This window comes from Muntiacus reevesi, chromosome 6 (assembly GCF_963930625.1).
Source record: "Muntiacus reevesi chromosome 6, mMunRee1.1, whole genome shotgun sequence".
Lineage (NCBI taxonomy): Eukaryota > Metazoa > Chordata > Mammalia > Artiodactyla > Cervidae > Muntiacus > Muntiacus reevesi.
The window spans coordinates 90,300,570-90,314,584 of record NC_089254.1 but is presented as its reverse complement, the minus strand read 5'-3'; the positions used below and the strand labels follow the sequence as shown (position 1 = coordinate 90,314,584).

At 35.6% G+C, this 14,015-nt stretch overlaps 1 protein-coding gene across 5 annotated transcripts in view; it reads right to left on the bottom strand.

Moving 5' to 3' along the window:
• MKLN1 (muskelin 1) overlaps positions 1-14,015 on the bottom strand; it is a 390,406-nt gene that overhangs the window by 17,526 nt on the left and 358,865 nt on the right. For all 5 annotated transcript variants that reach the window (XM_065938894.1, XM_065938895.1, XM_065938893.1 and 2 more), the window contains 4 exons: positions 12,364-12,511; positions 11,292-11,406; positions 8,225-8,364; positions 4,004-4,106 (listed from right to left, as the gene is read on the bottom strand). In XM_065938894.1, coding sequence (XP_065794966.1) covers positions 4,004-4,106; positions 8,225-8,364; positions 11,292-11,406; positions 12,364-12,511 — 506 coding nt within the window. The remainder of the gene's footprint in view (positions 1-4,003; positions 4,107-8,224; positions 8,365-11,291; positions 11,407-12,363; positions 12,512-14,015) is intronic.

Genomic DNA, 14,015 nt, shown 5'->3' with positions numbered 1-14,015 from the left:
ATTATAGAACTCTCTCTAAAAATGGTAAAATCAGTTTTAGGCAACCTTTTCTTGGCCCTTTTCTAGGAAAAAAATAATTTTCATAAACTTCATTATAATCTCATCACCAATTTAGAACCCACGTTCTGCAGACTGAAGAAAGCAAAGAACCATTATTTGGTACATAGTTGACAGTCTACCAGCATTTCCCCACTAACAGGCACAATGATGACCCAAAAAAGGGGGAGAAAAATCTAAAAACCACTTTTGAAAGTGAAAGTCACTCAGTCATGTCCAACTCTTTGCAACCCCATGGAGTATACAGTCCATGGAATTCTCTAGCCCAGAATACTGGGGTGGGTAGCCTTTTCCTTCTCCAGGGGATCTTCCCAACCCAGGGATTGAATCCAGGTCTCCTGCATTGCAGGTGGATTCTTTACCAGCTGAGCCACCAGGGAAGCCCAAGAACACTGGAGTGGGTAGCCTATCCCTTCTCCAGGGGATCTTCCCAACCCAGGAATTGAACCGGGCTCTCCTGCGTTGCAGGAGTATTCTTTACTAACTGAGCTATCAGGGAAGCCAATTGCTGATAAAATCATTTAACATTTTGTAAAACATACACAGAAACAAAACCAAGCTACTACAGAAAATGAACAGCAGTATAGACCTTTTTCAATAAGGGGAATGATTTCTTACAAGGAAAAGCGAAGATCTATATGCCCCACTAACAAATACTTTAAGTACATATACACACTGGAGCTGTCACCAAGGAATTTCTTTCCCCAAACAAAATCTGGCCACACATTTTTAAACAAAATAATAAACTTACAGACCAACAATTCTCAATGTTTTAGATGTGTTTTCAGTTTTCCATTATAAAAGAGCAGACAGAAGAATCTTCGAGTGTGGGTATTGTTTTGAAAAAGTTTCTAAAGTGATTCTGATGCTGACACACACATGAATAACAAGAATAACATCATTTTTTCCTAACTTCTACTCAACAACTCAAAGCTTTTAAGAAATAGAATGAAGTCTGTGGCATACAAAATCATAATTTGATAGTCTTCAGGAAAAGACAAACTCACCATTAAAATTCTTAATATGACTATTTGAACTTGAGATATCTCCCTGTCCTGGTTTTTCCCATTAGCTTAGCTTTAAGAACAAACTGTCTGTTTTCTTTGGCCTGCTGGCAGCTCACACAGCTGAAATTATTTACTTCGCAGTATTTTGCTTTGGTTTGGTTTTAAAAAGTAAGAGAAAAATGAATGTTCCCGGATTTTAGCCATTTTAGACAGACTATGGTGAAAACACAAGAAAATCCATTTATTTCTCAAAGGCACAAGTCTAACAAAATGAACAATAATACACTGTTCACAACTATCTTCAGCTTATTAATATAATCCATAACAGATTAATCTAAATATATTCTGCTACTTGGCAAAATCATGATTGTTGTTGTAGCTAAATTGTGCCCGACTCTTTGCAACCTCACAGACTGCAGCACGCCAGGCTTCCCTGTCCTCCACTATCTCCCAGAGTTTGCTCCAATTCAAGTCCACTGAGTCAGTGATGCTATATAACCATCTCATCCTCTGCCACCCTCTTCTTTTGCCTTCAATCTTTCCAAGCACTAGGGGATTTTTCAATAAGTTGCCTCTTCACATCAAGTGGTCAAATTATTGGAGCTTCAGATTCAGTATCAGTCCTTCCAATGAATATTCCGGGTTGACTTCCCTTAGGATTGACTGGTTTGATCTCCGTGCAATCTAAGGGACTCTCAAGAGTCTTCTCCAATACCACGCTTCGAAAGTATCATTTCTTCAGCACTTAGCCTTCTTTATGGTCCAACTCTCATAACCAGACGTGACTAGGGAAAAACCATAGCCTTGACTATATGGACCTTTGTTGGCAAAGTGATGTCTCTGCTTTTTAACACCCTGTCTAGGTTGGCCATAGCTTTCCTTCCAAGGAGCAAGAGTCTTTTAATTTCATGGCAGCAGTCACTGTCTGCACTGACTTTGGAGCCCAAGAAAATAAAATCTGTCACTGCTTCCACTCTTTCCCCTTCTATTTGCCATGAAGTATTGGGAATAGATGTCATGATCTTTCTTCAGGGGGGTTTATTTTTTTTACTTTTTATTTTTTCATTTATTTTTATTAGTTGGAGCCTAATTACTTTACAATATTGTAGTGGGTTTTGTCATACATTGACATGAATCAGCCATGGAGTTACATGTATTCCCCATCCCGATCCCCGCTCCCACCTCCCTCTCCACCAGATTCCTCTGGGTCTTCCCAGTGCACCAGGCCTGAGCACTTGTCTCATGCATCCAACCTGGGCTGGTGATCTGTTTCACTTAGATAATATACATGTTTCAATGCTGTTCTCTCGAAACATCCCACCCTCACCTTCTCCCACAGAGTCCAAAAGTCTGTTCTATACATCTGTGTCTCTTTTTCTGTTTTGCATATAGGGTTATCATTACCATCTTTCTAAATTCCATATATATGTGTTAGTATGCTATAATGTTCTTTATCTTTCTGGCTTACTTCACTCTGTATAATGGGCTCCAGTTTCATCCATCTCATTAGAACTGATTCAAATGAATTTTTTTAACGGCTGAGTAATATTCCATGGTGTATATGTACCACAGCTTCCTTATCCATTCATCTGCTGATGGGCATCTAGGTTGCTTCCATGTCCTGGCTATTATAAACAGTGCTGCGATGAACATTGGGGTGCACGTTTGTCTCTTTCAGATCTGGTTTCCTCGGTGTGTATGCCCAGAAGTGGTACTGCTGGGTCATATGGCAGTTCTATTTCCAGTTTTTTAAGAAATCTCCACACTGTTTTCCATAGTGGCTGTACTAGTTTGCATTCCCACCAACAGTGTAAGAGGGTTTTAAATTGTGTTTTGCTGATCCTCCACCTACTGAAGGGCTGTAACCAATACTGAGTAAGAGAACTGGGGCTTATTTTCATCGCAGCCAACTATGAAAGAATATTTATTTGTTTTGGTGCCAAGAATATGCAGGCTTGTCTGCTTGAAAGTACAATGAACCTGGTGCCTGAAAGTCATTCAACATTAAATCTGAAATCTCTGTCAATGCTGAACAGAGAAAACACTCTGTGATGTTGCTATTACAAACTCAAAGCACTGCAACAGCTAACAGGGAAACAGATGAAGGAATGGAACTACATATAATCACCAATTCTGAGAAAGAAGGTAAATGGATTGAAGTTCAGATGTTGTTAGATGAAGCATGAACAAGAATAGCTGATGAAAGGAAGAAGTGACAAAAGGAGTCTTAGAAGTTAGCAGGAAGAAACGTTTAGTAAGACCATGAAACTCATGGCAGGTATATTCACACAATGGAGATAAGCAGATACACCCTAAGAATATTCTTACCAACAGTTGCTTCCATCCCATGTTATATATCAAAAGAGAAGACTGAAAAGTAATGATCTGTTACTAATTTCTCAAGCTTAGGGGCTACTGATGAACAAAGCTTGAGGCCTATGGTAAAACTGTAGTGCTAAAACATTCATATAACTCAGTATCAAGCCAGCAAAGATGTTATTCCCACCAACCCCTCTTCACTCTCTTCTTATATTAAAGGAGAGTTTTCCTTCTTCTTTTAAGGGACTTTGGAGTACCAATAGAAAAAGTTTATACTGAACATTACATAACCCTTAAGTAAAAGAAGCATGGTACAATGGTAGAAGTAAAATTTTCTATTTCCTTCTCAATACAAACACTAAGGTCTAAGTTACAACTTCATACCTGAGAATCCTTTTCTGAATGTATCACAGGTTTCTGTCTGAATTGAATCTTACATTATTAAATAGAAATATGTCTATTCAATTTCTATTTCATCTGCTCTATATCATTTTTAAGATATTTAGTGTTATCATATATTCCTCACTTCCCTTTAAACACTCAAGAACAAAGTCAACAAATGTAAGTTAAAAAGACTTTTTAAAAAATGTTCAATTTCTGAAGTTTATTATCACCTTTACCTCTTTAGTTTCTTCTGGGTCTGAGTGATCCACAGTTATATAAAGATCATTTTGTAAATATTTCAGAGCACTAAGGGGATCCATTTGGGCCTTTTCTTCAAACCTAGAAAATGCAAACAAGAATAGTAATTGCTTTAGAGTTATGAAAAAGCATCAGAAATGTCTTTCAAATCTGGAGCGAAATACTCTGTATCTGAGGAGACATTGCGGATATCCAAAAAATCTGTGTTTAAGAATCCAGAAGAAAGAATATTGCCACTTATATAAATAGTGTACATGTGGAACCTCTGGAAACAATGGTAATGCCAGGCTGTGGTGCTAGAGACTAGAAAAGAGCATTTCTTACCCTCTTCTTAGGGACTTCCCTGGTGGCTCAGATGGTAAAGTGTTTGCCTATAATGTGGGAGACCTGGGTTCAATCCTTGGGTCGGGAAGATCTCCTGGAGAAGGAAATGGTAACCCACTCCAGTATTCTTGTCTGGAAAATCCCATGGACGGAGGAGCCTGGTAGGCTACAGTTCATGGGGTTGCAAAGAGTCAGACACGACTGAGCAACTTCACTCACTCACTACCCTCTTCTTAAAACTATAAGCTAAGATTAAGTCAACTACTAACACAGTGGATATATCAAATATTTTTTATAACAGAACTACAAAACAGTCAAATGTGTTTCATAAAAAAATAAGTAGGGATAAAATAAAAATACTTTCCTAGATTTGTGTCACATACTTTCCAATGGAGGTGTTTAACAGATAATTCAGAAACCAAAATGATTATAGTTTCTTTTAATGATTAGATATTTTTAATGAGACTACTTCCACATCGCAGTCCGTAATAACAATAACAAAAACAACTGCATCAACCATTTATCAATTGTTTGTGCTAGACACTGTATCAAGCATCTTATATATATCATTTCATTTATCCTCACATAACCCCTATGATGACAAGTTGATGATCATTTAAAAAGCAAAAGAGATGAAGAACTGTTGCTTAGTAAATAAATTTGGCCACGCTAAAACCTAGTAAGCAGCAGAAATAGAATTAAACTCAAGTTTCTCTGATCCCAAAGCAGAAAGGAAACAATGAGTTCTCCTAAATTAAAAGTCTGCTTTGACTATATATATATTTAAATAATGATAATTCCTTTTGTAATAGAATTATATATGGGATTTATTTCCAAAAAATTGGTATGCTTTTCAAAGTATTATACAAAAGGAAAGAAAAGACATTAACTTTCATTTGGAAAAGGAAAATAGTAACGAGTCTTTCATGACAATGTTCAGCTGATGGCATCAACAATTTCCTGTGTTTAGGACTAACCTCAGTGAAAGGGTACCTGCAAGGAGGGGCAAAGACTGGCAAAATACTACAGTTTTCCTATATCAGACGGTAGCCTGATTGTCAGTCAGCCTTACAACCCTCAGATGAGAGTTTTAGTCATGTTACTCTACCACCTTGTCCACAATGAATTAGTTTTGGCACCTGAACCAAAAGCAGTCATCTTGAGCTTGCTGAGACGTTTATAAAGTGGCCTGGCAAAATTCTTTCCAGGGTACACTCTCTAGGCAACTTTCTCTAAGAAGATAATCTCTTAGAGAAACTGAATGATACACAAGAACACAAAAACACACAAACCACAGAAGGCAATAAGTAGAAGACATAAAATGGTAGATTCCTTCCCTTCTGTCCTTCTGTCCCTTCCTACCTAGCTACCTATCAAAGCCCGTAAGGGAAGACAGAGTCAGGAAGTAGAACAAGAAAACCAGACAGAAAGAAGCAGAAAGAGAAAGGCTCAATTACAAGGGAAGTTACTTCAGTAGCTTCTAGCTAATCAGAATTGTCTCAGTATCTTAAACAATTCTTCATCAGGCCTCACTGTTCAAGTGCTAAGAAAGTACTTTAATTCTCTGGATATACTCATTCTTTTCCAGTGAGAAATTCTAAATGTCTTTATCCTTTGTAACCTGATAACTTAACCAACACATATCTATGGTTCTATTAAATAAATCCAGCAAAAAGGATCTATCTTCCTGGAAGTTGTGCTTTTTCTAAGCTTTTTTGGTTAGTCTGCTAAAATTTTATTACTGGACTTATGTCTGCCATCTAGAATTATATTTCAGTCAACAACCGTGCCCTCTACCTAAAGGAACAAGGGACTAATCTTATCAAAAACGGTTTTCTTTTGCCCCTTTCTATCCCCTAATCATATGTTTGGAAACTTGAATGTTACAGAAGAGTGGCACTTTATTTTCTGTATCATGTGGCACCATTAAGAACAAAGACACATTCTTGGCAATCAACATACTTCTCTCCCTCCAAATTTGTATTTTAACTAAAATTTATATTTTAACTAAATAGTAGCAAATTTCAAAGGCTTATTATTTGCTCAACCACACAAAACTTACCGTCTTTCAATTTCAGTCACTTTATTTCATGAATCACACTCATAAGATTTGCTAGTCTTTCATCATATAATTAAAAAATTAAAAAAACTTAAAACATGCCATAATATTTCAAAGTATTTCAGATTCCCATAAACCTTGAACCTATAGTTCAAGGGATACATAACCAAAATATTATTTCTGAATGGTGGGATGAGGGATGATTCAATTCTCTGTGGCAGAGAGAGAGGACTTTTTTATCCTTTATTAACCACGTATTATTTTTCTAATTAAAAGCCAGAGGGAAGTATTTATAAGTAAATTCCAATTCTTTATGTATAGCACTAAACAATTCTTTTAAATCTCTAGTGGGCTTTTGGTCAGGAAATCTTTTCCAAAACCAAACTCAACATTCTAACTATAGTTGTATCTGAAGTAGGGAAGAAAAAAAAAAAGAAAGAAAACCCACTATGATTTCCCCAAACCTGTCTTATCCCTTTAAAAACAAAGTTTAACATTAAGATACCAAGGAACAAAATTTTAGCAATGCAAAATAACATTAGCTGAGGTTACTTTAAGCTTAAATGTTGCTAATAAGACAGACTTTCTCTCTTGCTATCCAGCCAACATGACAATTCAGCCCCTTTCTCCTATAGATTCTATAGGAAATACTCTTACTTATTTATAGTAATGACAAAGCAACAGAAGCAACTAGTTTCTCTTATCAATTTACTTCTTAAGCACGACTTGTGAAAGCAGAGTAAGAAATAACAGGCAAACATGATATGATAAAGGAATAAAAACCTACTTTTACACCTACACAGAGGTTTTAATTGTATTCTATATATTAATAAAATACAACACATAATTATATAATTAACATACAAACACATATACGTTAGCATGTCTGTGTATATACATATGTGTATGAGGTGGAAGTGGTGATGGTGGTGAAGCGGTACAAACTCTGGAGTCAGAATGCTCAGGATCAAACCCTGGCTGTCGCTCACGGTGGAATGGCCTTAGATGAGTCACACAATCCACTTAAAACTGGCTCCATTTCTTCTTTTACAGAAAGAGTCACTGTAACAGTAACTTCTCCCCTGACTTATTGTGCAAATAACATGCAGGATTTAGCATACAAAAATTGTTCATAAATGGTATCTATTATCATCATTAAAAGCTGTCTCGCCCCCCAAACTGTAAATTTTAATTACAATCTAACACTATTAGCAACCAAAGGAATAGATGTATTTTTCTACATTTTTCAGTAGCTTAAAATTTGCTAAGGCTAAAAAGCAAACAAGACTGAGGAGATATATATGAAAATGTTTGAGTACATGATTTTGCAATTAGATTGCAAAAGTAATGATGCAAAACTATAATATTTTAAATTGTATTCTGAAACATTAAAGTATAAGGAGATTATTTAGTCAACTATATCATCATATTCACTGTTAAGACAATCAACAATAGGTTAGTCAAACACCAATAATTCTAGAAATGATATAATTTGTAGTGGGTTAGGCCTTGAGTTACTTGAAGGTAGGTTCATCACATTCATAGAAACTTTTTCCATTATTTTGACAGCTGCAATATATCCTTGCTTATCTTTAATAACTTTTAGCATTAAGATCTATTTTCACTTTGTACCTTTCTTTGAAAAAGAAAGAAAAAAATGAGAGTAACAGGGCATTTACAAAAGTCATGATCTTCACAGTATTTACACTGTCGTGTCCCTAAATTTCCAAAGATAAAGTCACATCTCCAAAGCTTAGGTAATATCAACAATAGCCGATAATGCTAAATAAAAGTTTTTAGTGAATTTTTTTTATACCTGTGTTTTCTTATGAGGTACTTGCAATGCCGCAGTAAGTAATCTTTTGAAGGCCTACACAATTTCAGTGACCAGAAGTCATCTAATCTCATCTTTGGGGAGCATGATTTTCCTGGATTCCCACCAAATAAATAATGAACCTATAATAAATAAAGCAAACCAGATTTTTTAAAATGCATGCATACTCAGCAAAGTTGTAGTAAAATTTCTTCATTTTGGTAGTAGTGTATAACAAGTAACTTGTTTAGCTTTACTCATACAAAAAAAACTAAAACATTCCTGCATGTCTACCAAAGGTTTCCTTTGATTTTTCTTAAGCTTCCATTTTACTTTACTGTGATTACTTTCTTAAATTACATTTCACGTTAAAATAAGTTGCATTACCACAGTTACACTGAAAACGGAAGACATAAAAATAAAGCAATGGTAGTAAGAAACTATTCTAAGACACAGAGTTTGCTTAGGGAACAAATGGGATTATCAAGTTAATCAAGTGTCGATTGTAATAAAAAATATCTTTTAAAAAACTGACACTCAAGTTGAATCACTGAAGGTCAACAGTAACTAGAAAGTTTTAAAAATTTTAGCATCTTACTTTTTTTTTTTTTTTTTTTTTTTCCTTTTTTTTTTTTTTTTTTAATATTATTTTATTAGTTGGAGGCCAATCACTTTACAACATTTCAGTGGGTTTTGTCATACATTGACATGAATCAGCCATATAGTTACATGTATTCCCCATCCCGATCCCCCCTCCCACCTCCCTCCCCACCCGACTCCTCAGGGTCCTCCCAGTGCACCAGGCCCGAGCACCTGACTCATGTATCCCACCTGGGCTGGTGGTCCGTTTCACCATAGATAATATACATGCTGTTCTTTCAAAACATCCCACCCTCACGTTCTCCCCCAGAGTTCAAAAGTCTGTTCTGTATTTCTGTGTCTCTTTTTCTGTTTTGCATATAGGGTTATCGCCACCATCTATCTAAATTCCGTATATATGTGTTAGTATACTGTAATGTTCTTTATCTTTCTGACTTACTTCACTCTGTATAATGGGCTCCAGTTTCATCCATCTCATTAGAACTGATTCAAATGAATTCTTTTTAACGGCTATATATATAAGTAAGGTGAAAAGACAGCCCTCAGATTGGGAGAAAATAATAACAAATGAGGAAACAGACAAAGGATTAATCTCAAAAATATACAAGCAACTCCTGAAGCTCAATTCCAGAAAAATAAACGACCCAATCAAAAAATGGGCCAAAGAACTAAACAGACATTTCTCCAAAGAAGACATACAGATGGCTAACAAACACATGAAAAGATGCTCAACATCACTCATCATCAGAGAAATGCAAATCAAAACCACAATGAGGTACCATTACACGCCAGTCAGGATGGCTGCTATCCAAAAGTCTACAAGCAATAAATGCTGGAGAGGGTGTGGAGAAAAGGGAACCCTCTTACACTGTTGGTGGGAATGCAAACTAGTACAGCCACTATGGAAAACAGTGTGGAGATTTCTTAAAAAACTGGAAATAGAACTGCCATATGACCCAGCAATACCACTTCTGGGCATACACACTGAGGAAACCAGATCTGAAAGAGACACGTGCACCCCAATGTTCATCGCAGCACTGTTTATAATAGCCAGGACATGGAAGCAACCTAGATGCCCATCAGCAGATGAATGGATAAGGAAGCTGTGGTACATATACACCATGGAATATTACTCAGCCGTTAAAAAGCATCTTACTTTTGTTGAATATGTTTCAATATGAATATAATTGAATATGAGCCTTAATGTTGAATATTAAATGGGATGTATGATTTGTGAAATAACTTTTAAAATATTATTCTATCATTCAATTAATACTGTTAGGTAGTTAGAATAGGAAACAGGAGTCCAATATAGCAGTGGCTAAAAGACAAAGAAAGGAAAAAGCCCACAAAAAACAGAACAAAGGAAGTTCCAAGGACTGGAGTGAGAACCTCAGGTGAAGCAAACAGCCCTCCTGGCTAGCCCAATTTATATAGGGCAGGCTCAAGGGGAGGAGAAAAACACATAAAAAACAGGAGTCAAAATTGAGCCTTGCACTTCTTTTGGGTTGGCCTGCCCTCACTGCCTTTCCCTTGCTTGCCAAATAAAACTGAGCTGTAACCTAGCTGTAACATTGGTCTGCCACTTCAAATTTTTGCTGTGGCAAGACAGAACTGAGGAAATTACACACTCCTCTGACAATACCAAATAAGAAATGTGAAAGGAATGCAATAATGACACTATTAAAGGTTTAGTAATATACTGTACTCAAGTGGTAAAGCATTTTTTGATATTTTGAAACATTTATAATCAGCAGTGTTATACAACAGAGATATTTCTATCCTATAGATGGGAATTCATTTATCCTTCACTTTGGGAGACTCTCAGAGAAAGGGGTTTTAGTTTTTGAATGGTATCATTTACCTAAATATCTCAAATGATTGAGAATTTAACAGAAAGAATAGGGTTCTGTCAGTAATTTACTACATAATCTGAGTCCAATCATTAAACTATATGTAAAGTTTAAGGGAGAAATACCTAAAGAAACCACACTGAACACTTAGTGACACTAAAACTTCAGAATTCAGGACTATTTTCACAAGGCTGATGGAACAGATATGTCAATCATAGGAAAAATAAAGATTTCTTACACAATAGGAAAATCTAAAATCAGGAAGTTATATATACCTTTTCATATCATGGAAAAAGGTACACAAGTGCTGAAAACAGTATCTTCTCCTTGACTATTCATATTATAGAAACAATAGGCCATGCTATATATCAGATCTATGCAGCTAAGAAGCAATGGCTACTGGCCATTTTCATAAGAAATGTGTCAGGAATTATGGATTATGCAAAAATGTTTATTTTTTTAAGGAATTTCAGGGAGAAGTGACATCTCTGCTACATATTCTAGTAAATGTTGGTTATTTTTATTCAGATCTACTGAAAATAATCAGAAACAGTTGTTTTGAGATTCTTTCTGATTGTACATCATAGAAAGTTTACCGGTCAATGTAATTAGGATACCTTGTGTAATTCATCATATACAAGCTGATGGGCAAATCTTGGACATGGTTCTTCCTCCTGAAGACTTTTACTTGGATTATCCTTTGCAGCTTGATCATTCTTATAGACACAAGACCTGCAAGACATTGCTTTTAAGGCATTCTATCCTAGAAAATTAGCAGTACACATAAGGTTAATATAATTGTAGCAAACAGATTAGTGCAATGTCTAATTACCAACAAAAAATTATAAATTTGTTCACATCAAATCTTAAAGTTCTGGTCACTCTCATATAAAAGAATCTGAATTTGTTAGAACTGAGTTCTGAAGTTCTTTAATGTCCATCAAAATCTCATTTAAGAACAACCTACTTCGTGTTATGAAACAGGATCAGCATATATGAAAGCTTAAACCAAAGGTTGAAAGAGATGATATCATATTTATCTATTCACAGTAAAAACTCACAACAGATTGCTTTCATTCTTGCTATAAACAAATGTCCTATTTAGACGATAACAAATCCCTTAGCTGCTGAGCATCACCCTCCATTACTGAATGGAAGTTCCTCTGTATCGGAGAACATTCACTTAGGTAGCACTACAGAATATTAGAAATGGGTCCTCTAGGTCAGTGTTTTTCAAAGAAAAATGTATAGCAGTTCTGTGAGGTGCACTGTGACAAAAGGGTCCTACGTTTGTATATGCTAAATAATAATACCCCCCTTTCCACAATCCTGCTCTAGTCAAACTGCTTCATTTCATAAAAACTAAGAAAGGCCTGGGAACATTAAAAATACATTGTTCTCAAGCTTACACATCTACATGGTAGCAAAAGCTTGTCTAAAATACAATTCTCTCCACGCTCAGACCAGGAGGTATCCACTAACTGAAAAATTCAGAGGTAAAATTCATGGCTGAACATTATTGTAAACATGGGCACCAATAATGACTCTTCCAATCCCTAATATTGATATTAAAATGTATGACATCACAAATTAAAGTAAGCCTTCTACTTCCCTCTTCTGAATAAACCAACAACCTCAACCTCAAAGAAATGTTACATAGGGATTGCAACACAGACAAGAGCTACTTACCAACTATTTCTTACAATATCATAAATCCAGAATGAATTTCTGACATTCTCTTCCCTCTTTTCCTTGTCTTTGCTGAGTCCAGATAAGACATGTATTTCATTCAGCTCTGGGTCAATGGTTGCTCTCTGTGTGAATCCTGTCATTGGAACTATAAATTGAAAGAGAAAATAACAGGACAGTATTAACATTAGACAACAGGTTAGCACTATTTCAGCACCTATCTTCTAACATATGACATAACTTTTATATTAAGCAATAATCAATTGTTTATTGCCCTCTCCTCACTCTAAAACATAAGCTCTACAAGGGCAAAGGTTGTTTGGATCACTGTTTTGTTCCCAGTGCCTAAAGCAACTGCCTGGCATGTAACAGTTACTCAACTACTTGCTGAAATAAATGAATAATAACTATCAGGATGGAGTGAGAAGGAGGAAAGAGGTAGAATGAGTGTGCAATGTAATTATTTTTATTGAGGGAAGGGGCAATGCTTTATTTAACTGATTTATCCTCTGGACTGGATCTAATTTAATACCAGAGACAAAATATTTAAATCTTGACCAAGAAAAACAAAAATTTGACATACAAGTTTGTTTAATAAAGTCAAAGTCATCCAAAATACCTGTTCAAGACAATAATGAAATGACAAAGTTTCCAAGAAAAAGAAAACATTCGGGGGTAAAATATGCCATTTTGTTTTCTCGAGTGGTCTGGACTCCCTAGAGTTAATTTTCTGAGAAAGCCATTAAATGAGTGATAGTCATTTTGGATTATCCAGTAATTTGCAAAACACTGATATGGCAAATGCAAATCTTCTCACTATTGTTGCTTGGAAATATTAGTTGAAATATAATTTTATGATTGACAACATACTTGCCACAGAACTAAAAACAATGCCATTGTTTCAGTATTAAATTTCTTTTATACATGAACAAGTATCATATGCTGACAAAGCTACACAAACATCAGCTTTAAGTAAAACATCTCAATCAATCCATAATACTACGGAAGCAGATGCTAACCACACTGATACTCATTCATCTTTATCTACTTTAGTAGGGTCAAATAATGCAATATTGACTTTTTCCTAGTTTAATTCATGTGTCTTTCACATTCATATTCAATAAATTTGTTAGGAATATTTTAGAGACTATCCAAATGTATCCCACAGTAAATATAGTAAAAAACTGCCTGCACACACACATATGTAACATATGCATCTGTAGACAAATACATTTATCTTGATACACACATACACTAACCTAACCTTAATAATAACCTCAACTCTCATTCTACACCGTTTTTAGTGGTCATGTAAAGCCTGGTATTTTCTAATTAAACTTTGGAAAACTTTCAAAAGTACTTAGGTTCTGACCTGTTTCTCAGATAATCTTGGAAGAAAGATAAAACAGTAAAGAAATGAAATCATTTTCACTAATGGTAGAAGCATAGGACATACCTGCCTAAATTTTTTGCCCTTAAATTTCTTCATTCCATTTAGAATTCTATAACATGGGTTGACAAACTATGGCTCAATCTGATTTCAGTTCAGTTCAGTGGCTCAGTCGTGTCCAACTCTCTGCAACCCCATGAACCGCAGCACGCCAGGTCTCCCTGTCCATCACCAACTCCCAGAGTCCACCCAAACCTATGTC